Raw genomic sequence first — 25,203 nt, forward strand, 5'->3', positions numbered from 1 at the left:
GCTGCTCCACAAACCAGATGCTCCACAACCCGGCTGCTCCAGCTTGACTGAATTAGCTCCACAACGCAGTAGTTAGGAAGCATTTTGAAAGTGGCTTTTTCTCTGATCTTTATGTGTAAACCACCACCACCACCACCCGCACCCCCAGTGCAGGCGTGAGCCGGGCTCGCCAAGCCTCCGCCTGCAGAAAGCAGAGCTAAGCCTCAGCTCAGCCGGCTGCATCAGCCTCAAGCTGGCAGCCAAGGGCTGAACTTGTGTGAGAGAAGTTTTGGCTCCTGGGGTGGGGGGTGGGGGTCACATCCTCTGCAAAAGGCAGGGTGCTGATCTGCCCACAACCACGGCTGAGCTGAGGGGGGCTGCAGCTGGGGAGGCAGGAGCACACAAGGTTCATGCAGAACAAAGGCACAAAGGTCTGAACCTGGCCTTTGCGAAGCCACCTCCATGCTCGGGACTCCCCCAGTTGCCCACGGCTGGGCGCCAGCGCTGGGCACGGCAGCTCGGCGAGATGGTGCCTCTTGATATAGCTTTTGGGGCAATGCAGCAGTGGCGGGAACCCTTGACGAGAAAAGCCACCTGCAGCCATGTGAGGTGCTCTGGCAGGAGGCTGTGGGGCAGCCTCCTTTCGCACCGTGGGGTGGCCGCGGTCAGCCAGCGTCGGCTCAGGGACGGGGCGCTCTGCTGCTGTGAGCACATCTCCGAGAGACACCTGGTCATTTTGTGGCCCCCGTTGTGTGCAGAGCTCTGCCCAGGACAGAGGTGACAACGTGGCTGCAGTGAGCGTGGCAGGGCCGGGTGCTGCCATGGTTCTGGGCGCCATGGGCGCCAACTTATATGGGCTCTTGGAGCTAAAGCCCCAGGAATATTCATAATCAGGGGCTCTGCTCCACCAATATTGGAGCTAGGTTTTTCCCCCTCCCCGAAGTTTCCCTGCCTGAATGTAAAGACAGCGCACAGCGAGTGTCTCTCTCCCTTGCTTTTGCTGCCGTAGCCTAAGGCTACAGCTGCAACATTAGCATAAGAACAATGCTAACTAACTGCTGCTGTAGAGGGGGAGGGGAGTGGAGGGGGCTTCTTCTCCCCTCCCCTGCCCCTACCTGGAGGAGACGCGAACGGGACTTCCAGCCAGGAGAGGGACATCGCTCACCTTAGCAGCTGCTGGGGCTTCCGTGAGTGTTTGACCCTATGATTCCCCCCCAGCCCCAGCTCCAGCCCCGACTCCTACCCCCAGTGAGGCACAGCAGGCTGCACAGGGGAGGCAGGAAGCCACATGTGAAGGCAATGCCCCCTCCCCCAGCACCCACCAACCCACCCGCCACAGGAGGGATGGGAGAGGGAGGCTTCCTAGACCTGAGCAGCTGGGGCTTGGGTGAATTTTATGACACCCTGCTCCCCCACCCCATAGCCAGCCACCACCCTGCCTACCCCACTTCTGCCCCATGCTGGGCAAGGGGCAGCCCCATCCCCCATCCACAGTGAAGTTATGGTGAGGGGCAGCAACATGGAAGGCCACCTGTGCCCCCCCCCAGTACCCATCATAGGGGAGGGGAGTGAGCTTTCTGGACCTGAGGGGCCCTAGGAGCATGTGCAGTGACTGTGGTGCAGAGTGAGTGTGCTAGGGGGGCAGAGGAGGGGTCCCTCCCCTGGAGCTTGCTGCTGCCAGTGGTGGTGATGGGGAGTCCTCTCTGGCCCTAGCCCTGGGGCAGCCTGTCTGCACCCCAAGTTCCTCATCCTCAGCCCTGCCTCACCCCAAAGCCTGCACCCCCAGCACCGAGCACGCTCCTGCACTGTGACCCCCTCATCCCCAGCCCCACCCCAGAACCCTCACCTGAGGGGAAAAACGTGCAACTTAAATTTGGTGGTCAGTTTGGAGTATCATTGTATTTAGCACAATATTTGATTATTTTACACCCTTCAAAGTATGTAACTGTTCGTATACAGGTGTTTTCTCTGAATACTGTCTGTGTGCCTCAGTTTCCCCAATGCATTTCTTAAGGCTCTAGATGGTGGGATAAGGGGGTGTGATTGTTGTAAAGCCCTAGAGGGCCAGTGTGATGCCGTCTGCACAGAGAATGGCTGCAACCCTGCCTCCAGGCAACTGATGGCCTGGGCCACCCCCCTGCATGGTGCCAACTGAAGGTGTTGGAGAACAAAGAGATCAGGTGGCCTCCTAATGCCTGGAAAAGAGACAAAGGCCAGAGGACGGAGTGTCAGTGCCTGTGCAGACTTCCGGGAAGCGCACGGTGTGGAAGGGGATGCTGGGATGCTTTGGAACAACTCCATACAAAGCCAGTCAGGACTCTGGGGGAGCCTCCTGTCTGAGCAGACTGTCTCCAGGGCAAGAAGCTTACACCTTCCTGGGTCTGACCTCAGAGCATTCAGCATGCCCTTCCACACCATGCACTTTCTGCAGCGAGTCTGCCCAGGCAGGTCCTGGGGCAACCAGAGGTCCCTGCACCCCAACTCCGCAGTCAGATGTGACTCTCAGCCAGACAGTAAAACAGAAGGTTTATTAGATGACAGGGATACAGTCTAAAACAGAGCTTGTAGGTACAGAAAACAGGACCCCTCAGTCAGGTCCATCTTGGGGGGTGGGGAGCCCAGACCCAAGTTCTGGGCCTCTCCCGATTTCCCCAGCCAGCTCCAAACTGACACTCCCTCATCTGGCCTTTGTGTCTCTTCCGGACAAGGAGGCCACCTGATCTCTTTGTCCCCAACACCGTCAGTTGGCACTTTGCAGGGGAAACTGAGGCACCCACAGAGTATTCAGAGAAAACATTAAGAACATTCCCACTTTGTCACAACAGGTGCAACAAAATTTAATACTGTATATTGAAGCAGGCAAGTGCTGCTTCTGACTTTCCACTTTTAATTGACCCTTGTAATCTTGTAGTGCTGACGCATTGTAGCTTCATTTTATATCAGCTTACAGGGTGAGAGCGGGGGGGGGGGACCACCATTTTGGGCCCCACCAAAAATTATACGAACCTGCCGCCTATGCTGGGCGCTACATGTAACGCTATCTGCATGCAAGGCGTGGCATGAACTGACAGGGCAGCGAGACGCTTCACAGCATCACAAGCCATCGAGGAGAACCACTCCCCTGGCCATCAAAATGCAGCCGCCTCTGGGGTGGGATGTGGCGTTGTTAGAACGTCAGTGGCGTGGCCGAGGGCAGGAACCAAAGGACCATCCCTTCTCCAGAGCAGGAGGCTGCGGAAGGCCGGGCCCGCGGGGCGAAGGCTGTAGAGGGGCCCAGAGTTCTTACAGAACTGCCCTTTCGAGCGCAAGTGAGCAGACGCCCCCCTCGCAGCCCTTCTGAGCTGGGCCCACCCTTGGCCTGGCTCTTGGCTCCTGACGTGCCTACTCACTCCCTGCAGCCCCGGCGTTCTCCCTCTGGCCTGGCCCAGCCTGGGAACCTGCCAGCAGGCCCCAGCCCAAGGTTCCTGCCATTCGCGCCTCCTCGGCATCACCGGGGTTCACAAAGGCCTCAGCTCCTCCAGGGATCCCCGCAGGCTCTGCCCTGTCCGTGCTGGACCTGGCACAGGGGCAAAGGGTCACTGCTGCTGCTAACTGGAGCCCTGGGAGGCAGCATGACCGTGTGCCAAGGCCAGAGTTGGTGTTGGGTTGGGGGCGGGATGAGAGCTCCCTCCCCACCCCGAATGAAGTCAAACCACAGCAAAGGCTGCTGTAACCGCAGCGCTGCGCCTCCTGCTGTTGCCATCTGCCGTGCGGTCTCCCCGGCCAGCTCCCACCGCCTGGGGAGGGGCCTGCGGCCATGCTCCGCACTCTGCCCGTGCCTTCCTTTTCCCCAGGGAGCAGGAAAGTGCAGCTCGCAGGCCCCGTGGCAGGCCAAGCGGGTCTGTTTGCAATCAGCGGCACAGCTGCCAGGCCCACATCTGGCTTGGCCGCCTTCCAGGGCAGCGTGTTAAAAGGGGACGGAGGGAGGCAGATCGGAGCCAGAGAGAGAAGGGGGAGCCGAGACTAGAAAGGGCAGCCGCTGCCTCTCTCCGCACCGGCCCAGGATCTCAGCGCAGCAGGTAGGAGAGGGGAAAAACTCCCCTTGGCTCAGCTCGTCCTGGCCTGGCTCAGGTGCGGCACCAGCCCTTCCCCACGCGGTGCGTGCCAGAGCCCCTCTTGGCTCGGGGCAGAGCACTCGGCGGCTGTGCGACGTCTCAGCTGTTGGCGAGGGCCAGGGGTTCCACTCAGGGCTGGCACCGGGCGGAGGTGCTCCAGGGGAACCAGGCCCCGGCCAAGCATCGCCCGGTGTTAGCAGGGCTGGGGGCTCTCCGGGGGCAGTGCCCCTGCCACTCATCCTCTGCCACCTCACTAGAGCAGGGGCCTGAGCAGGGAGAAAGATCCTGTCTCCAAGCAAAGGTGATGAGAGCTGGGAAGGGAACCGACAGACCGAGGGACCCTGGGGCCCTTCACTGCCAGCTTCTGGCTAATGCTCTGTCCCCGGCTCCCCCCAGGCAGCTCAGAAATCGCCGTGTAAAGCAATTCCACTTTGAGCACCGGGGTAGTCCCCTGCCCACCCCGCCCCGCCCCATGGGACGGTGCCCAGGGCCCAGTTCCTGCCGGGCGCCCGCCAGGAGATCTACGGGTGGGACACTCATAAAATCAGGAATCCAGAGGGGACGGGCCAAAGGCTGCACAAGGCCAGAGATGTTTGTGGCCCAATATGAGTGTCTGCCGCCCCCGGAGGGACGTATTCCTGGAGGTTTCATCACAGGGCAACCTTCAATTCCAGATTAATCCTCGGTGCCTGCAGGACAGTCCTGGAGGGTTGGCATCCTGCATGCTGGGAGTGTGGCCAGTGGGGGGGGAGTGTGGCCAGTGGCATGCCCCAAGCCGAAGTGGGGACATGCTTGGGGCATGGCCCATGGGGGTGGAGGGGGTGCCCTCTGGCCAGAGCCTGTGTGTGTGTGGGGGGGTGCCCTCTGGCCAGGGCCTGTGGGGGGGGTGCCCTCTGGCCAGAGCCTGTGTGCGGGGGGGGTGCCCTCTGGCCAGAGCCTGTGTGCGGGGGGGGTGCCCTCTGGCCAGAGCCTGTGTGCGGGGGGCGCCCTCTGGCCAGGGCCTGTGTGCGGGGGGGGGCCCTCTGGCCAGGGCCTGTGTGCGGGGGGGGGGGGGCCGCTGGCCAGAGCCTGTGTGCGGGGGGGGGGCCCACAGGCCAGGGCCTATGTGCGGGGGGGGGGCCTCTGGCCAGGGCCTGTGTGCGGGGGGGGGCCCTCTGGCCAGGGCCTGTGTGCGGGGGGGGCCCTCTGGCCAGGGCCTGTGGGGGTGCACTTGGGGCAGGGCCGGTGGAGCTGTCTGTACTGATCTCCCCCTAATCCCTTTCCGCGCCCAGAGGACCATGAAGCGGTTTCTCCCCGTCCTGCTCTGCGTGGCTCTCAGCTATGCCGCAAAGCAAAGGCAGCAGCCGGCGGAATGGGACTACAGATCTGAAGGTAAAGCCCCCCAAATCTCAGCACGGCTTTAATCATCTGGCCCAGGGTGGCTGCAGACCCAGGGCTGGGGGCCCAGCCACGGAGCAGCCACTCCCAGCTGACCCCAAGTCACCTCTGTCTCTGTGGGCTCTGCCAGGGAGAGGTGGCTGCTAGCTCAGACCAGGACTCCTGCGTTCCAGGGCAGCTCCGCCAGTGCCGTGCTGTGTGACTTTGAACCCACTCATTGCCCCTTTGTGCCTCAGTTTCCCCGCTAGATGACAGGGCTGATAACCCTGTGCTCCCTCCCAGGGCTGGGAAAAGGAATCAGCGCATCTGTGCGGTGCTTTGGGAGCCTCGGCTGGACAGCGCTAGGGACAAGCAATTGGCGTGGGAATCATGGTGTCTCTGAGGGACATGGCCAAAGTCAAGAGTTGGAGCCATCGTGGTCCTGGGGGCGGGGAGGGGAGGGGTTCTGTGGGCTCGACAAGCCTTCCCCAGCTCTAGTCGCTGGCGCCAGGTCCCCCAGCAGCCAGGTTTGTCTCCTTCGCAGCTGAGAAGGTGAGCCTGAGGGGATGTGCCAACCTCACCGTGGTCCTGGACAACTGGAAATTCGCCATCGTGACGGAGATCAAGAACCTGCTCCTGTACGACCACCAAACCGTGCTCCCCGACTATGGCAGGTGAGCCGGGGCGCCGGGAAACTCCAACGGGCAGCTCAGCCGCGGGAGCCAGCCTGTGCCAGTGCCGGCCGCATGCTGACCAGAGCCGCCAAGGGCTTGGGGCTCACCGAGCCCAGGGCCCACTCTAGACGTGGGCCCAAGTGAGAGGCGTTTGTGGTGTCTGGTTGCTAATGGACGCGTGTCCAGGCTCCACAGGGCACTGCTGGGGAGGCGCTGGTCTGGCCCAGGCCCAGGCGGTGGGGTGGGAAGCTCACACGATGCCTGCCCTGGCTATGCCTGACCAGCCAGTGCTGGGGGGGTGGGGATGACAGCAAGGGCCCCCCCATGGTTGCAGGGGGGCGGGGGTCTGTACATCTCTGTGCAGCCTTGGGGGAAGCTCACCCCTTCCCTCACTGTCCCGCCATAGGATCAAATCCCTTTCCGAAGCCCTCGATGACCTGTACAAAGAATTCAACGCGCTGAAGGGCCGGCTGGGGGAGCTGAGCACCCGCTTCGAGGGGGTGGAGGCCTTTGTGGATGAGATGAACACAAGCCGAGGCCAGACTCCGGCCAAGCCTCCCATCAGGGCCGCCCAGCCGGAGGCTGACAAACCGGTGGCCCCAGCCAAGCGCCGCCGGGTCCTGGTCAGGAACAACCGGAAGCCCGTGGAGCAGCCAGGGGACGGGTCTCAGTAGGGACAGCCCCAACCGCACTCCCCGGGGGCCAGAAATGCCGCAGACTTTCCCACGCGTTTAGAAGCTGCATGTGTCTTTCTTTCTTCCCTAAAGAGACGTTTCCCCGCAGGTGGCTGCAGCTGGGAGCCGGGCACCTGGGCATTCCCCTGCCCTCTGGATCAGCACTGGCTCCTAGGTGGGGCACCATGTGGCACTTCCCGCTCACCGCCCCAGCAGGGTGGACTCAGGCAGGATCCACTGGATCATGTGCTGGGGGGAGCTCCTGGCCCCAGAGCTTGGCTCTGCGGAGGGACCCCGCGACCGGGTGTTGTGCCCACGAGCGGGACCAGGCAGCAGTGCCATGAGCTGCAGGGAGCGTGGGTTTCTTTGAATCCAGCCTCTAGCTGGTCTTAATCCACCGCTGGCTGTACTGAAGCACACGCTGGGGCTTGTGGGAGGGGAGCTGGAGGGACGGGGGATGCGGGGGTGCCACCTTGCGGCAGGAGAAAGGTGCCCATTGGCTCTGGACGGCACAGCAGATCAGGCACTTGCCTCTCGCAGGGGAGTGAATTTAGGGGGTTTGGGGCTCATTCCCCTCCCCCAATTTGCTCACTGCACAAGGTAAACTGTGAGGCCTGCGTGGCCCAGACTGCTGTGGGACCAGAGCCAGGGGCTGAGAGGGGGGAGGCACCTGCAAAGCCCAGGCCAGCCTAGCTCGCCCTTCGCTTGCACAAGCAGGTAAATTCTTTACTAGCCGGACCTGGATCTCCATGTCCCACAGCTGCATTCCCCTGGGCCTGAGACCCCAACACGGGGGAGCCAATCTGAAATCAGCCAGGCCGAGCCACAGGTGCGTGCGGGGAAGGGCCTTCTATACAGGCAGCCCTAGGAAACCCCTCAGCAGGGAGCGGGACTGGGCAGCAGTGGGCACACTTAGCGAGGGCAGGGGCTGCAGGTGCAAGCGATCTGTGCCAGGGCAGTTCTGAAAGCCCGGGCCACGGTGTGTTTGGGCAGGAGGGGGGCTTGGCTCAGCCTGCTGGGCTCTAGGGGAAATGAGTCGTTCCTTGATTTTTGCCCTCAATGGGAGGGAGGGAGAACCCGCCCCTCGCACCACATGGCTGGCTGCCCCTCCAGCCACTCGCTGGTGAGACGCCCTAGTTTCTGGAACGTTCAAGTTTTGAGGCAAAACAAACAAACAGAAATCTTGGAAACGCCTGTTCCGCTTGCTTCAGCCCCGCCCGTCCGCGGGAGCCAGAACCCATGAGCGGGAAGACGGGGGGACCGCAGGGCCAGCGGAACGCCAAGCTGCCACGTAGCCAACTCCCCCTGATACGCCGCAGCTGGCTAGTGAGCGATGCAGCCGCCCGGCTTGTTCCCTCTGGGGTGAGAGCTGCAGACGCTGCCCCCCCCCAGCCCTCGGGGCTGACACGCCCCACGGCCTGCGTTTCACATTCAACTCGGTGAGGTGCAGGAGGCTCAAAGCATCAGCATTTTGGAGCCGCGAGAGCAAATCTGGCTTGGGACCCCAGAGGAAATAACAGTGTCTGGGCCCCGCTCCAGCCCCTAGTGCAACTGGAGAGGCCTGGGGCCGCTGCGGGCCAGGGCCGTGCCAGTGCCAGCTCGCCCAAAGCTTTGCCTGGCTGTAATCACAAGCTCCTGCTCTCTCGCTTTCACAAGTACATGTGGCGTTCCCTCCCGCTGCGCTGCCCAGGTCCCTGCGCGCGTGGGGCCAGGGCGCAGCAGGATGGAGTTTGTGTCCCGTCCTCAAATAAAGATCTTTCTGTTACCGTCACCGCTTTCTCCGGCTGGAATCTTAACAGAAACGTCAGCAAACGCCCCCGGCCGGCCGGCCAGAGGCCAGCACGGCTGGGAGCCTGGAGGGGAGACAGCTGTCCCCACCCTGCTAGTTACCACTAGCATTGCACTGCGTACGCACGGCGGGAACACCGGCCAGGCGCGAGTGCCAGGCTGTTGAGTCAGTTTCAGCCAGGCGAAAGCCTGAGCTCTCGCAAGAAACCTTCGGCAACTTCCAGCCCTTTCCAGAGCCGAGTTCTGACGGCGGAAGGGCTGTCCGGCCTCTTAGCGCTAGGTTGCTGGTTTAAATCCAGCCAAGGGCAGGCGTCTCCAGGTCATTGTCCCCCTCGTTCGATCCCCGCCACAAGCAGTGCTAACTGGCCCCCGTCTCAGCAGTGAGGCCGGCCCGGGGCTGATCTGGCCAGCCACTCGAGTCCCTTCTTAGGCAGGGTGGGGGGCGTATAGGAGACCATCGCTGCCTCCCCACTGTGCTGGGGTGAAGGGAGGGCTGCCGCTTGGCACTCTGCCATCTGTGGATCCCAAATGCTTCACAAAAGGGCAGTGGTGTCATTCCTCCCACTGCTGGGGAAACTGAGGCAGGGAAGGGCCTTTCCCTAAATCTGTACAGCAAGTCTGCTAGAGCTGAGAAGTGGATCCCCCACTCCTAGCCCTATGCCCTCCCCAGGGCTCTGCGCTGCCCTCGCTCTCCAGGGGAACTCCAGCCAGCCAGAGCCTGTTGGAAACATCCAGCCTGGCCCAGCTCCCAGCCCTGATCCTGCTGGAGCTAGCCCTGTGCTCACAGCACGGCTTCCCTGCTTTCAGGGCAACCAGTGGCCCCCATCAGGCCAGCCCTCAACCTCCCCTTCCCCTGCGGGGGGAGGCTGGGAGCCAGGACTCCTGGGTTCCATTCCCAGCTCTCAGAGGAGGGTGGGTGCTGGTGGGTTGGGGGATAGGGTCTGGGAGCCCGGACTCCTGGGTTGTCTCCCTGGCTCTGGGAGGGGAGTGGGGGCCAGTGGTAACAGTGGGGGGGCTTGGGAGCCCGGACTCCTGGGTTCTCTCCTTGGCTCTGGGAGGGGAGTGGGGGCCAGTGGTTACAGTGGGGGTTGGGAGCCTGGACTCCTGGGTTCTCTCCCTGGCTCTGGGAGGGGAGTGGGGGCCAGTGGTTACAGTGGGGGGCCTTGGGAGCCCGGACTCCTGGGTTCTCTCCCAGCCCTGGGGGGGGGGGCATTGCTTGCAGGACAAGGGGCCGCTCCTGGCCGCCCCGCCCCGGGGGGTGTCACAGCGAGCCCCTCCCCCTGCAGCCATTCTCGCTTTACGGCCCGTCGCAAACACCCCCGCCCCATTGCGGCGGCCGCGGAGGGAGCCGTAAGGCGGAGACGCCCCCGCCCCGGTACCGGCGGCCCGAAGCCCCTGGGCGGCCTGAGGGGGGCGCGGGTCGGGCTGGGAGGGACCCCGGGGAGCGGGTTTGGGGGCCGCGGGCGCAGGCCCCCCCTCCCTGGGGGGCGCGGGCGCAGGGCCCCCTCCCTGGGGGGGAAGGAGATGGGGAGCGGGGGGGCCCCTCCCGGGGGGGGGGGCGCGGGCGCAGGGCGCCCCTCCCCGGGGGGGCGGAGGAGGCGGGGGGGCCACGGGCCCATAGTTCTCCCCCCCTCCCCCAGCTGGGACAGTTCCCGGGGCGGCGTCTCCCTTATGGGGTTTTTGCTCGTGGGCTGCTGGGGGGGTAGCCTTGGGGTGCCCCCCGCAGCGGGGGGTGGGTGGGCATTGCCCCCTCCCCCCGGCAGGAACCCAGCGCCCCTTGGAACAGTTCTGGGGCGCTGTCAGGCTCCCCCCTTCCAATTACTGTCTCCGTTCCCTCCCCCCAGGTTGGCACCGGGTGCCCATCCGGCAGGAGGATGGCGCACGTGGGCCACAAGGTCGATTACCTGGCTGGGTTCTGCTGCCCGGTGGGGGGGCTGGCTGCGGGCAAGCCCCGAGTGCTGTGCCACGAGAACGAGATCTACCTCTCCAACGGCAGCGAGTTCGTCTATGTGTATGACCAGGAAGGGAAGGTGCTGCAGGTGAGTGCCCAGCCTGCGCCGGGACTGCAGTGCTGGGCCGTGGCGTGAGGTAGCCACTCGCCCCCAGGCTGGGCTAGCCCAGGTGCCCACGCCCGGGGTAACAGTGCAGCCAAAACAGGCCCCTGGAGAGGGGTAAAGCCGGAGGTTAGACATGACGGGCTCACATTGAGAGAAGGGAAGACCACAGTATGAGTATGTCAGTGCGCACTGAGGAACTTCTAGTGTGTGGGAGCTGAACGGTGTGGGCAGGCTGGGGCACTGCTGACTTGCGCCCCATTTGCCACACACAGAGTGCTCATGTAGACGTGTCCGCCATTCCTAGGGGGCATGGCTGAAGCGGCAGTGCCTTTCTCTAGCTTCTAGAATCTTTTCCTTATCAAGGTTTGCCCTTGCGGTTGCCTAAAGCTTGGCACCGAAGTCCTTAGTGGGCTGATTTTTCAGAACGACAGCGTGCCTGTCAGAGTCATTGCGCACTTCTGGGTTCTCAGCACTTGTAACATTAGGCCACTTGCTTCAGAGCAGGTTTGAAAATCTTGGGCTTAGTTCCTGCCGCCAATGACTAGCCAGCTGGCTTCCTCCATCAGTTTTCACGAGTCTAGCTCCATGTATGTCCAGTTTAGCAGAGTTTGGGTTTCAAACTCTCAGTGAAATATTAGTATGGCTTCAAATAACCTTTTCATTGGCGAATGAAGAGTGCTCTTTGACCTTCCCTCATTTCTTGGGACAAACCATTTAATTCAATTATTGAAAGATTTTTTCCTTTTTTCAACAAGATGGTGATTTTTGAGTTTTGTGCACCATGGATTTTTCCCTTTTCTTTGCCGTGATAAGCAGCAGCCTTAGCACCGAGTTAGACATGTCATCTTTTTTAATTTATTCTTTTTATCATTTCTAAGGAAGCCATCAGTGAGATACCAGGATTAGCCTCCTACATGGTTTTCTCTTTCTCAAGGAAGTAGGTCATCTCTGGGTTTTGAATTTTTCTTTTTTTTATCCTCAGCTAGCATAAAACACTGAATGTTTGCTTTGAAATTGTGTGTATGCACGCACACCACTCTTTCAATCCTACGATAATGATCTTCCATTTCTATAGCACCACTTGTCCAAAAACACTGTACAAGCTACAACTGCTTCCATCACCAGAGCAATGCAGCCACCTCTGGGGTGAAATGTCACCTGCTTACAGCACACAGCAGCAACTACACAACTGTTTAGACTGGAAGTGCAGAATGCCCTACCATGTCTTAAAATGATTGTTTTGAACTTGGAAATACACATGCAATATTGCCCATTAATGGTTTTCTCCTGGCAATTAGTATATTCAGAAAATGGCTGTTTTAACTTGCAGTTGTTCTATATGTGCATCCTCAGCTAATGACCAGGGGAAAATATGATCCAGCTAATGTTTCCTTTATTCATCTGAGAGAAGTTTGCTCCTAGGAAGGTTGCAAATGTTTGTGTTGAATGGCTAATTTCGACATACGTGCAATCACACGTGCATGTTCTCACATAACATCACTTGTCCAAGTGTATGTACAGAATGCTGAGCGTAAGTCAGTACCTCATGCAGCGCTGGCTGGTTATCACCCCATCCGTACGTGTACATAGAGTTCACGAGTAAGCACTGGGGAGACTCGAGAGGCCAGATCCTCCATCCGTGTCAGTGGCATAGTTCTGTTGATGTTTCGCGGGTCTTGTCTTCACACACTGCAGTGGTAGTGCTGGACTTGTGGCTGCTTAAAGGGAGGCAGGATGGTGATAGCTGGCATTGGCTAGGAGGGCCCAGTGCCTTTTGGTTCTGTTTGGTGCTGCTCTGATAAGTTGTGTCCCTGTGGTGAGCTCTTGCAGGGGCAGCTGGGAGCCTGCTTAAAAACCAGGAGCAACCTTTCCTCCAGCCTCCGTCCTTGCAGCATGAAACTGACATTCTCTTTCCCTTTTTGATATCTAGGCCATCTATAGGTTTCCTGATCAAGTTTGGCACGTGGAACTCCTCCCCCTTCATAGGAAGCTCTACATCCTGTGTGCCGGAACCGGCATTTACTGTGTATCCCTGGACCAGCAGAGCAGGTGAGACTTGGGATGCAGCCTGGCAGGGACAGTGAAGTTTGTCTCTGCTCGTTAAAGTCCGAACGAGAGTAGCAGGTGGTTTAATGGCACATGCTTCCAGCCCTCTGCAGCGAGACCTGGCTGGAGTCTAGGGGTTACCCTGAAGGATGGTGGTCTCCAAGCATTCCTGACCCCAAGATTTCCATATGACCATCTACACATTCCTCCTGTTTGCCTCCAACTGTTATGTGGTTACCCCAGGCCCTGAAGGAACTGCAGTGGGATTTACATTTCAGAGGGGAAACACCTACTCTTCTGAGTCACCCTAAAAGAACCAACCCCCTGGCAGCAGAGTGTCTCCTGACACCCTGCCCATGCAGTGTGCTCTCCACCATGCTATGCTGTCTGTTGGAGGAGTCCTCCAGAGGGCAGGGTGGCGGCACTGGCAGATGTCTAGTCACTGTCAATGCCTTATTTACTCATGATAAGTGGTGGGGGTGCTCCCCCTCCCCATGATCCTAGGGGAGCTGATGGGGCAGTGTTTTGGCCCTCCCAGTGGGGCTGTCTTCCTGGTGTTTGGGTGTCCGCTTGCTTCAAGGCATGTTTGTTAAAATCCATTAAAAGGCTCGGCTCCCAGGCTGGTTGTGCACTGTCCCGGCAGTAAATCTCATCCACAGGTCAGACTGCCGGTCCATTGAGAGTGGTGACTTGCATGGACAGATTCCTGGTGCTTCAGAGGCAGCCCAGCCGTGCTCCTAGCCCCCTGTGCAGTGCTACATGTTGGGAGAAGGGGAAAATCTATCTGACTCCACCAGGGGTCAGCTCGAAGCACAAAATCATGGTTCCCCTTAGGTTAGCCGGTTCGCAGTTTGTGTGATTGATTAGACGTTAAAGTCCTGAGGCTGTGTGACTAGACCGGTACCACCCATGCAGACAGCCCTGTGTCTGGCACCTGTGCTTCATCCTTTCAGCAAGCACACATCCAACAGCCACTGGTGTTGGGGGATAGCAGAGGAGTGGGATGGCAGGGTCAGGTGCTCTCCAGCCCGGCCTCATGCACCCATAAGTTACTGAAAGGGTTAAGGTGTTCCAAACCGCTCACCCCTCTGGAGCACGGGCTCTTCCTGCCCTCTCCAGATCACTGCACCCAATGCGGTTCCTTGAAGTGGATGCTCCTTTTGTAAGCTTGTCTGTAAGCGAGGGGGTGAGGTGAGCTAAGGAAGCGCTGGCTTTGCCCTCTGGCTTCACTGAAAGCTTTTCCTTGTTTGCTTGAAGGTTAATGAAGCAGACTGATGGCGATGGCAAAGAGGACGCTTGCCCTTCCAGCGTCTTCCCCGTAGACTCCGATGCCTGCATCGTCCCAGACGTCACGCTGTGCACTTTCACACTGCTGAACGACGTTCTCGTCACCCTGTCCCAGGCTCAGGGCCAGTGGTGGATGAAACTCCACGTGCTCCTGGACCCTGATCAGGAGAGCCAGCCATGTCGGCAAATCAGTCAAGTGGGATTCTCCACCTGCGACCAAACCGGAGACGACGGGGATGCTCTGTCCTCGCACTTCCTTCCTGTCTTGTGCTGTGCGTCCGCACCAGGCACAGCTGGGCCCGGGGAGAGTCTGTGGTGCTCAGGGGGGTTCACGCTGGAGGAGCCCCTCTTCAGCCTGCTCTTTGGCATAGACGCTGCCATGCTCGACTCTCCCATGATTCTCTGTGGCTTCCCGGACGGGCAGCTGTGCTGTGTGCCGCTGAAGGCCCTCAGTTCTTCTGGAGCTGTAGATGCCTGCAGTGAGGTTGCAGGCCAGGCTCCGCCTGTGAAGATCCTTCACCATTTGGAAGAACCTGTTGTCTTCATTGGAGCCTTGAGAACAGAACACAAAGCCCCTGACGATCCCGGTGACGAGCAGCTGTTTGGAGACTCAGGCTGCGACTGTGTGGTGGTGGTCGGGCACTACGGCAAGATGGTGGCCATGAAGGCAGAGCGGGGAGAAGAGGCCAAGGTCCCAGAGGTCAGGGAGTACTACCTGCAAGGGCCCATCCTGTGCGCTGCCTGTGGTGGCGGCAGCCGAATGTATTACAGCACGCATTCGGACATCTCCGCAGTCGACCTGGATTGGGTCAGCAACGCTTCCGACCCCGAGAGCATAGATAACACTGCATATGTCCTGCCTCCCGTTCTGTCTCCAGCCAGTTTAAGTATCTGTAGCGTTGTGGCGCTTTCCTTGTCTTCTCGGGCCTCAGAAGGTACTGCCAGCAGTAAAAAATTGTCATTCTTGGGGCTGAAATGGGCAGGAATAGCTTTGTCCTAACTGCGTATTCCCGTTTCTACCTCTCCACCATTCCTCGTTAAAGGTCCAGCTTCCATTGGCTCACCCTCGTTATTGTAAGTTGTTTACATCAAGCATGCCGAGCCAGGAATTGGATGGGAGAGGAAATGTCATGTGTGTTCAGAGATCAACTCCCCATGTGGCTGTCTTTGTGGTGTCCCTTGTGTGGGTGTCTCTCCCACCTTGGAGCAGTAGGCGGTGTGGTCTCGGTCGGAGGGGTTGTGCTCTCTATAAAGAGGACCTGGGGCTGCTGTGTCTGTGTCAGAGGTAGGATCCTGCGTGGAGTGGCGCTGGGGGCAAGTCCAAATCGACCTAAGCGAAAAGCTTCCCAAAAGGCAATTTCCAAACACCGCGGCTGGCTGGACAAAGGGCTCCGCAGGGAAGAGCTCCAGACAGCCGTTCCGAGTCCGTAAGCTCCTTTCCTTCTTCTGCCTGACAGCTCTGTGTCCGCGCATTGCTCCCAGTGAGGGCTGGGGAAGCAGGTGTGTTGCCTTCTCAGAGTGGGGTGCTGCTGTAGCATTCTGGGGACAGTCCAAAGTGCTCTCTGCCATGCATAGAGATGGGGGCAGAGAAGGAGCTAGGGAGCCCTGTTAACTCTTACCTGAGCCCCATAAGCTGGTGGCTTTGTGACCATGTGGGCACTAAAGAATCAGCAAGAGAGTAAGGTGACATTTGCCAAAGCATGAAGAAGTGGGGCGAGGCAGGGTGCTGCTGGCACCTCTGCAGAACTCGGGGAGCAGCCTGCACCAGCAGCGGTTGGTTGTACACAGAGCCTGAGCGTGTCTCCTGATCAGAGGGCACCTGCATGGAAACACTCTTTGCATCCTCGCAGCTGCTTATTCTGCATCTGTCGTCATCCTGAGGCGCCGCCCAGCTCTTGAAGTCACTGGGGCAGGGAAGGAGCCACTTCCCATGCGTGTGTCCCTGGTAACAGAGCGAGCGAGTGCATCCCGCCTGCAGGGGCGGGTGGCTCAGGGTGGGCAGGCCGTGTAACGTTCTGTGTGTTTGGTTTCCCGTTGTAGCCCGTTGACAGTCATTCGCAGTCTGTGTCTCTGCAGCTCTCTCCAAATTCCTGTTGTAGGACACCTGGTATTTTGGGGGGCCCTGGATGGGGGTGGGGGTGGGGAGAAGTAACTCCCCAGTCCCCAAACTGCTCCTGGAAAGGAATGTCTCATTATGTCGAGACTAATCAGACATTCCTCGGCAGAGTTACACCCGCAGCCCTGGATGCAAAAGGCATTTGCCTCCTCACACCACAGCTTCCCCTCCGAGCCGGCTTGCTGAGGAGGGTACAGTCTGCGGGCCCCAGGCAGGGCTATACCGTCGTCCCTGCAATCTTCAGGGGGAATGGCTCCTCTCTCAGGGCTGGGTGCAGGGCTCAGCCAGAATGAAGGACGTACGCCGCTGCTCCCTAGTTGCATCGGGGGCTGTGTGTGAGATCCTAGTCTGTTTGCTGCCAGCTAACCTGGTTCTCTCTGCGTGTCCCCCACTCCAGGTGACTCGGAGCTGTTGGCTCTGTCTGCTAAAGGCCGACTGATGAGCTGTGACTTGTGCAGTCCTGATGACGCCCATCCCGTCAGGCTGACCCCAGAAAAAGCTGGCCAAAGGATAAAGGAACTGCTGTCTGGGATAGGCAACGTCTCGGAGAGGTAAAGGGCAGCGTGCTAATGGGGGTGAGAGGGCTGTTAGCGTGTGAACTCCTTGGTTTTATTGGAAGTGAACTCGATTCTCCTGCATCAGCTCCTGGCTCCGAGGTTAGCAGTAAAGTGCTTTTATTAGTTGGCTGCTGTGCTCAAACATTTGCCTTTCCTGAGTGATCCGGAGTCGAGACAGCCCGGGAAGAAGCCCCCAGCCCCATGGGATAATAAAAGCCTTGTTTGCAGCCAGTGCTGCCCGCTGCCCTTTTCCCTTCGAGCCAGAGAGCTCTTGTATGCTGGGAATGGCATGGTGTTTACAGCCTCTGCAGCAGACGGGGGGAGGCCAAGATGCCAGTGACTCCCAAGCAGCCCAAAGCGGATGCCCATTTGGGGATCCTGTGCAGGGCAGATGTGTGCCTGAGGCCTGGACGCTCATCTCTGCCGTATTTTAAACCAGTCTCTCTCCTTGGGGTTGTGTGTGTGTTTCCCAGGGCGCCAGGTACCTGCTTTTGTAGCCGCCACCGCGTTTTGTACTGCTGTCTCTTGTAGCCACGGCTGGGGAAGCAGCTGGGAGTGGGCTCATACAGCCTCCCCGATTGGCTGGCATTGCGTGAAGTGAACGGGCCCAGGCTGATCTGGAAGGGGGCATTTGGGGCACCAAATCCTTGTGAGCAGCAGTGCTGTGGCTGGCTAGGTCCCAGGAGGGTTCTAGGGATGACGGGGCACTCAGCCTGGCCAGCACTCTCAGCTGTTGACGTTCCAGAGCAATGGTGTCCGGGGGAGTTTAGAAGGGCTCATGAAATGATCCGTGGAAGTTTGGCTTCTCCACCTTAGTGAGAGTGCCACTGGCCCGGGGTGTGTAGCCTTGTGTGCTAGCCTTTGGCCACCTCGCCTGGCTGCGTTTCCGATTCGTTAGCTCTGTGTGTCCCTCTGAGCTGTCTTCTCCCCCGGCTCCCCACAGAGTTTCTTTCCTGAAAAAGGCGGTGGACCAGAAGAACCGAGCGCTGACGAGCCTGAACCAGGTGATGAATGTGAGTGCTGCCTTACTGTCCAACCAAGATGGCCGGAAGCCCGTCACTTGCACTGTTACCGCCAGCTGGAGCCGCCTGCTGCTTCGAGATACCTGGACCATCTCCTGCGTGTTGGAGAACTTGAGCGAATGCAGCCTGGAGCAAGGCTGGACCCTCTGCGTTCAGCTGTTCACGAGCTCCTGTGCCTTCGACGAAGACTCTGCTGACTCGGCCACCACGTTCACCTTTCCAATCGACCAGCTCCTGCCTGGGAGCAAGAGGGAGGTGACGCTGCCGCTTGGCACAGCCGAAGGCACCAAGTTGGAGCTACCTCTGACCGTCTCCTGTGCTCTCTTCTACAGCCTGCGAGAGATTCTGGACAGTGCATCGGACTCCTATGAGTCACTGGACGACCTGCTTCCTGATGACTCTCCTGGCCTCTCCCCAGACAAAGAAGGGATCTGCCTGCCCCTGAGCAAATGCACCATCGACATCTTGCAGTGCCTTCGTCTGGATGACAGCACAGTGCCTGGAGCCCCTCCTTCCATCGCCACCCTGTCAGACCCGGTGGAGACCTTCCTGAAAGTATCCAGGGTGCAGTCTGACCCCAGCAGCGTGGAAGTCAGTGACCAGCTGCTTCCCAAGGCACCGGATGCCCTAGGAGATGAGTATCTACCCCCATCAGTGGCTTCTATCAAGGTGTCATCGGAGCTGCTGAAAAATGCATTGAAGAGCGTCTGTGAAGGTTGGTAATTCTCCTGGGCGGGTGTCTAGTCGCAGTGCATGTTTCTGTCCAGGCAGCGTTGTCCTGGGCTGGATTTGCTGCGGTGGTTCCCCCTGTGCAGGGCTGGGCTCTGTGATCACTTTCCAGAAGTCGTTCCCTTCGGACGCTCAGACACTCTTGTGTCCAGGGCTCTTTGGGGGGGTGCTTGGCCATGGATAACAGACGTTGAGGCTTGTGGGAGCTACGTGGCTGGCCTCCCTGGGGGTTCAGATATTCAGATGCCGTCTGAAGTGATCAAATGAGGGTTGCCTGAGTCGGTCTCTGCCCCAGCTGTGTCTGCAGCGAGAAGCCCAGACCCAGGCCGGCTGCCTGGCGCTGCTGATGTTTGTGCTAGTTCTTGACTATCATAAACCAGGATTCTGTGCCCCCTCCCCTGCCCGGGCATGACCCCCTGGCTCGTGAGCTTGTGACATAGCATTCCCTTGCACTGGACTTGTGCAGCACTGCCACCGCTGCACGATCTGGCAGGAGAGCCGTTCCCTAGGGGTCGACCCTTCGTGTGGAGACTGGCCTCTCTGGGCAGAAGGAGCCACAGCCACAGACTGGGCCAAGGAGGGGTTGTGTGTGGCTGCCGTGCCAAGCTGTGAGGCTAGGGCCAGGAACATGGTCAGTCCCGACAGACACCCCTGGACAGGGACCAGCCCGGAAACCAGGGGCTGGAATTCCATTCCCGCTGCCCCACTGGAGCCCATCCAGGCCTACTGCAGTGGGGTGGCGTCTCTCCTTGGCCAGGACGTGGGGTCGCCACCCGTCTGCATGGGGAAGAGCAGGCAGGCTGTCTCCTGCTGGCTATGCCAAACTCACCCTCTCCTTTGGATTAGTCTCTCGAAGTGGCTGTGCGAGGTGGGGTGAAGGCACAGTCGGAGTAAGCTAGAGCTGTGTCCGAACGGAGTGGGTTTCAACGTGGCTGAGGGTGAAGGAACTGCACAGTGTGTGTCCAGGTGTGATGCAGACCTCGCCAATGCGCCTCTCCCTCTGGCTTCCTGAGCAGGCGCCGTCAGTCGTGCCAGTTCGTGGAGCATTCGCGCCGGTGGCGCTGTTAGCCAGAGCTGAACACTGATCTCAGCGAAATGAAAATCAGCCTGGGGTGGAGTTAACCCCACCATATTCCTGTGGCTGGCACCATGGTCGCCCCCCTCTCCTCTCCCCAGGAGGCGCTGCCTCTGTGGCAAACCCTTCCTGTGCTGCGCAAGAGACCAGGGTGGGGTCTCCCACGAGGTGGTGGGAACCCATAGCCACAGGGCAGCACTCGGCTCCTGGGGCCACACAGAACCAGCCCTCCCAGCAGCTCCTTTGTGTCCGCGGATGCCCTTCCCCCGGGGAACGGATGGGAAGACTCTGCCTCTGACAGAAAGAAGGGCCCAGACCTGCTGTCTCCTTTGCTCCTAGGGGCGTCCTGTGGCACTGGTTGGGGGCTGTTTCTTGGAGGCCCTGACCCCCTCCCGTTGTGTGGCGTGTGTGGCCGCCCTCCCTCGTGCCACAGGAGTGTGGCAGGGTGCCCGGGGGAGTCCCGCTCTGAGGCAGCGTTCCTCTCCGAGTGGGCTCACTTAGCGTGACTAACGTGACAGCGGTGCGGGGGAGGCCCCGGGCTCGTGCTTGGAGAGACCCCGGCTGCCGCTGCGGAGGGGAGCGTGTGCAGCCACCTGACCAGTTCTGCTTTCTCTCCTTTTCCCCCAGGAGCCCCGCTCTGCTGCGCTGCTCTGCAGTGGCTGCTGGCGGAGAATGCTGCGGCTGCGGCACTCAGGAGCCAGGATGTGTCGGCAGTGCGGGGCCTGGCCCCACGTGGAGGCGAGGTGCAGCTGCTCGTCCGAGAGGCAAGGAATGGGTTAGCTCTGCAGGGCAACAGCCCCCGCCCGCTCCCCACCAAGAGCTGGCTTCTGCCCCAGGGTCCTGGGACCAGCCAGTGGCAAGCTGGGGGCCTGGCTCTGCCTGTGGAGACCTGCAGGGAACCACTGCGGTGGGGAGGGAAGGAAGGGTCTAGGTCCCTTCATCTCTCAGGGCTTGACAAAGCCCAGGATCAGCTCCTCCCCCTCACAGACTCCATGCTACCCCCGTTGGGAACGTCCCCTGGGGCTGGGTGCCCAAGCCCACGGGCATCCAGGGGCTGCACTCGGGGGGGGTCAGTGAAAAGCCGCATGGCCCTGGCTGCATTGCCGGGTTTGGAGATCTGGCTGCTTCCCCTGCCTTTGCCCCCCAGGTTCTTCAAAGGCTTGTGCTGCCCCCTGCTGTCTATGGGACTGGGGGCGGCCAGGGGTCAGCTGAGTTCCTCACTTCTCAGAGCCGAAGGGGACACAGCCCTTGTCCAGGGGATTGTCCTGTGGGTAAGGAATGAGAGGAGGAGCCAGTTCCCGGCCCTGCTCTCTCTGCCTCTGTTCAGCCACGCGTCAGGTCTGTCAATGGCCTTATCTGGCCCTCGTCCCCGTGGTGCTTGCGCTGCCCAGCCCTGCCAGGTAGGTGGGCACCTTGGCCAAGCTTATGCAGGTGCATGGCAGAGCAGGGCACTGTTCAGGTCCCAGTGTGATGCCTTAAAATCCACGACCTCCTTTCTGCCTGTGGGGCTGACGAGCGTCCGAGGCTACGTCCCTCCGTGCCTGAGGAGTGCAGACACCAGGCACCGAGCGTGAACGGAGCCAGCGGCTCTGGGAGGGCTGCCTTCCCCCGGCGCTTCCCTCCCCAGGCTGGCTGCTGTTGCCAAGGCTAGTGTGAATAAGGACTTCTCTCCGGCTCCGCCCAGCTGCTCCTTCCCGGCCCTACTGAGTTGCCATAACTTGGCAGTGATGGCCCTGATTCGGCTGCCGGATCCATGGGGCTGGGAAGCAGCAAAGCTTTGCTTTTAACTGCTTGTCTCTTTGCTCATCTGGCTCGCTGTGATTTGCTACTTCTGCGTAGTGAGGGGAAATGTGCCTGGATGCTGGTTTAAGTCTGATCTGCTTCGGCTTTTCCCTTAATGCGAAAATCCCTCTCTAAGTGCAAAAGAAAAAGACTAATTGCGAAGCGGCTCTCCTGCCACGGCCGGTTAACCCTCCGGCGAGAGAGCCCCAGCTGGCCGTGTGCTGGCAATGACCTGGTTCAGGTTGCTTCATGCACGAGAGCGTTAATATTGCCAATGTGATTAGTGCCAGCGTTAATTCTGCTCAGGCTAAGCCTCCCGGATTAAATCCTTTGGGGACTGGCCATCGAATCATCCCCGTACGCTGCCGGACAAGGCTGGAGCCTGCTGTCCTCCTGCAGTACTGCCGCTTCTGGGTTCCAGTCCAAATGCCATGAGTTTGATGGGTCTCTGCACTTATCTAGGCCCCCGAGTAGTCTCAGTTCAGGAGACCAAATGACCTTTTACTTCTAAGGTTGTTGGTTGGGCCAGGGCAGCCTGGCTGGGGGAATCGTCCCCCTCTTCTGCTGCCGTTCCCTTTACTGTCACGAGCCTGGAGGTGTTCCTAGTACAGATGAGCGATGGACGGGGAGGGGCAAGGAATGGATGCCCCATGCTGCTGCCTCTAGAGCACAGGTATCTCTGGCTGTTGGGATCCACATCTAACCCTCCTCCATCCACAGCCATGATGTATGGCCGAGGGGGCACCCCAGGGGTCTGCCCTGCCCTCTGCACAGACAACCCCTGTGGCTTGGCAATGTTTGCAGTAAGGATCTCCTCTCTCTTGCAGGTGGCCGTGAACGATCTCTGCCCAGCAGGCCCGATCCAGGCCGTGGAGATCCTGATCCAGAGCCCTTCTCTGGCAGATATGTGCAGAGTGCATCAAGCCGTGATCCGGCGCATCCAGGTGCAAATCCCACCCCCCAGACAGAGAGGGGGCTTATGCTTGCAGCAGCGGCCTGGGAACGCTGCTAGGAGCTGCCCCTATTGCAGCCTGCACTGGGGGTTGTTTAGCTGGGAGTGAGCTTTGCCTCCGTCACTCCATTGGCCTGGTTCTGAGCTAAGCTGGGGTTCCTGGGTCGTACCAGTCAGAGGGGTTTGGTGTCTCCCAGCCCTTCGGCTCTCTGGAGCTGCTGCTTCTGACCCTCATCGCCTGGGCTCGCTACCCTTCCTTGCCTGTGCTGGTTGCACCCAGGACATGCTTCCTCCAGCTGCTCCCCTGGGCAGTGTGAATGGCGCGGCGCTGACCAGCCAGCAGCCCTTCCCATGGCTGCACGGCTAGTCCATGGGAATCCCAGGACTCCAGCCTGCTGCTTGCCGCCCACATTGCTCCATAAGCTGCTGTGCGTGGCCTCTCCTTGCCCGCAGTGCAGCAGCTGCTCCTCCTGCCAGGGCTTTAGAGCCAAGGAACTGCGCTGCCTGCAGGCCGTGACCAGCTGTGTAGGGGCCGAGCCTGGGCTCAGAGGGGCCCCAGGGCAGTTTGGGTTGGAGCAGTTGCTTTACAGGGGGTCTCCTTGGCACCACCCTGTGGCAGAACTGTACAGTGCAGGGGCGCTAACCGGGGAATGCGCGATTGGGCTGGCCCTGGCTAACACACTCCCCATCGCCAGGGGCCAGGCTGGAAGCCATTGGAGCCTGTAGCAGCCTGAACCAAGAGTGGGCCGTGCTAAGGGCAGCAGGGCACCTGTAGCCACCCGGGGAGCCAGCTTCCTTGCACAAGATGCACAAGTCAGTTCCTAGCGTGGTGCAGAGCACTGCAGCCCCGGCTAGAGGGGACCGTGGCTGGAGCAGAGCGGGTCACCTGCAGTGTGCGCCAAGGTCTGTCCTGTGCCCGAGGGGCCTGCCTGCCAACCTAGGCAGCGAGGAATACCCAGCCCCTGTGGGCAGAGCAGCAGCGAAGGGTGCCAGAGGGGTGGGTCAGTGGGGAGTGCTGAGGCCTGGAAAGCCCGGAGGCTGGAGCAGAAACGGGAGTGGCAGTCAGTGCTGCAGTGTGTTCAAACCTAGGCTGGGTGGGCGGGGGAGTGTTTCAGGTGCGGCTGCACTGAGAGGCTGGGAACGGCTGCTAGGAAGAGCAGGCAGAGTCCCAACAAGACAGGTGCCAGCGCAGGAGCAGGATCTGGGGCCAGCTGGAGGAAGGGAGCCTTGGTCAGGTGGCTCAGTGCCGTAGCCGTGCCCGAGGTGTCTGGCCTGGCAAGGCTCCCTCCCTTGGCAAGCGTTGGCTAGGGGAAGCCCAGAGGGCACCGTACACGCAGCTCCCTCTAACGCCACGTTCTCTGTTCTGAAGCAGACTCTGGTGCTGGAGCAGGCGGCTCAGGGCTCCAGTCCCCCTGACCTCCGCATGCAGTATCTGTGCCAGATCCAAGCCAATCACGAGGTAGGCAGCGTTCCCGGGTGGTACGTGGCGCGGGCGAGTGCGTCTGTGTAACCGCGGAGGCGGGCAGAACGCCCCTCTCCCGAACTGCAGGGCATGAAACTCCGAGCCAGGCACCGAGCGCAGCCCTGCCGTGTGCCCACGCAGGCGGGGCTCCTTGCTCCAGACCCTGCAGAGGCTGGCACAGGCTTCCAGGCCCAGAGCGGCGTGGTCCCGCTGAGCGCTTAGCTCCTGGCAGCCAGGAGGCAGCAGGGCTGGGGGGTGTTAGCTGGGAGGCCGGGGGGCTCTCTTCAGGTCGTGCCAGGAGATCTGTAACTTGCCCCTGACATTTACAGCTGGGCCCTGGTGTGGCTGCAGGACGCCTGTGCGGAAGGGCCAGGGCCTGGCAGGCAGCAGCAGATCCAGCTGGCTGATCCAGCTTCCTAACCCCTCTCCTCTCTGCCTAGCAGATGCTGCTAAAGGACGTGCAGTCCCTGCGGGACCGTCTGTGCCTCGGAGACGACGCCAGTGCCACGGCGGAAAAGCTCCTGCACGTCTACAGGCAGCTGCGCAATCCCAGCCTCATCCTTCTGTGAGCACGGGGCCGGCCTGAGACGCTGGGGCCAGCTGGGCTCCAGGCACTGCTCGTTTGGGTTCAGAGCAGCGGGCAGAGCCAGGCCTGCTCACTAACCCAGCCAGGACTGGGGAGAGGATTTGGGGAGGGGGGAGGGTGCTGGCAGTGCAAGTCCCCACCCTGAGTGGGGAGCCCGAGGCTGAGCTCGGGTTGTGTGTGTGTTTTGTGGATGTGTTTAAGCAGCAGTGGGGAGTTCCCAGGGCTCCAGACGCCTGCCCACCCCTCACAGTAGCTGGCCGAGGTGGGAGTGTCGGCAGGGCTGAGCTCGCTCAGCTGTGTTGTGTGTGGCGCGGCAGCCAGCGTAGGTGGCGTGTTTGGGGTTGTGCTCGTTTAGCTTCTCTCTCGTTCCCATGGCCGTGACTTTGCTGTGCACAGCGGCGGGAGTCGGCTCCCTGGCCGGGCACCGGATCTTTGCAGGGAATGTGCTTCCCGGCTGGTTCCCCTCCCTCCAGAAAGGGCTATGCCTCCCTACAGCGTCTCGCTTTCGGGGTGCCTAACGGGGTTCCCACCCCCAACCCGCGGGGCCCCTTTTTCTACCAGGGGGTTGGGTAGCTGTCGTTTCTAAAAAGGATCTGCCCGTGTCTCCGTGGGGCGAGTTCCTCCTGCTCGCCGTGCTGTGGCAAGCCAGCACGTCCCAGTGTTTGTGAATCTGTCGTGTGCCATTGAAAACCACCCTTTGCCGCTCAGCGTGTGCCCGGCTCCTTTCCTTTCCATCGCAGCCGCCTCCGTCCCCCTCGGCTCCCTGGGGAAAAGCGGCCTGCGGAGCACCTTGCCCCGCGCTGTGCGGGCAGGTCCCCAGCACGCGGGCTGAGCATAGTGCCCTCTGCTGCCCACGAGCAGCCTTTGCGCCGGCCCCGGCACCCTGCAGCACACTCCAGCATGGTACCGCTGCCCCTCCCGAGGCGAGCTGGGGGAGGGGGGAAAGCTATGGCTCTAAAGGGGTGGG

The 25,203-nt window shown here is 60.5% G+C and overlaps 1 protein-coding gene across 9 annotated transcripts; it reads left to right on the plus strand.

The window, feature by feature from the left end:
• The first annotated feature begins 9,877 nt into the window (after positions 1–9,877).
• FAAP100 (FA core complex associated protein 100) lies at positions 9,878–24,940 on the plus strand. Of its 9 annotated transcripts, none has more exons than XM_044983020.1 (9): positions 10,274–10,604; positions 12,553–12,671; positions 13,926–14,890; positions 16,469–16,622; positions 17,572–18,365; positions 20,082–20,218; positions 21,749–22,180; positions 23,558–23,647; positions 24,094–24,940. In XM_044983020.1, the coding sequence occupies exons 1-9, from the start codon at positions 10,440–10,442 to the stop codon at positions 24,217–24,219; spliced, it is 2,982 nt and encodes a 993-aa protein (XP_044838955.1). In that variant the 5' UTR covers positions 10,274–10,439; the 3' UTR covers positions 24,220–24,940. The 9 variants fall into 9 exon arrangements, 7 of the variants coding, with proteins under 7 accessions (XP_044838953.1, XP_044838955.1, XP_044838956.1 ...); XM_044983021.1 differs by having other exon boundaries at positions 10,275–10,604; positions 23,561–23,647; XR_006572884.1 differs by lacking the exon at positions 24,094–24,940 and having other exon boundaries at positions 10,275–10,604; positions 21,749–21,909; positions 22,064–22,180; positions 23,561–23,578.
• The last annotated feature ends 263 nt before the right edge of the window (positions 24,941–25,203 follow it).

The sequence above is a fragment of the Mauremys mutica genome, chromosome 12 (genome assembly GCF_020497125.1).
Source record: "Mauremys mutica isolate MM-2020 ecotype Southern chromosome 12, ASM2049712v1, whole genome shotgun sequence".
In the NCBI taxonomy this organism is placed as follows: Eukaryota; Metazoa; Chordata; order Testudines; family Geoemydidae; genus Mauremys; species Mauremys mutica.

What these genes read in the sequence shown, in the direction of transcription:
- FAAP100 (XM_044983018.1), top strand. Translation starts at nt 10,440, where the DNA reads ATGGCGCACGTGGGCCACAAGGTCGATTACCTGGCTGGGTTCTGCTGC. An exon ending in GTCTTCTCGGGCCTCAGAAG is followed by an intron (nt 14,891 to 16,468) that starts GTACTGCCAGCA and finishes CCCCCACTCCAG; the next exon opens with GTGACTCGGAGCTGTTGGCT. An exon ending in ATTGAAGAGCGTCTGTGAAG is followed by an intron (nt 18,366 to 20,081) that starts GTTGGTAATTCT and finishes CTTTTCCCCCAG; the next exon opens with GAGCCCCGCTCTGCTGCGCT.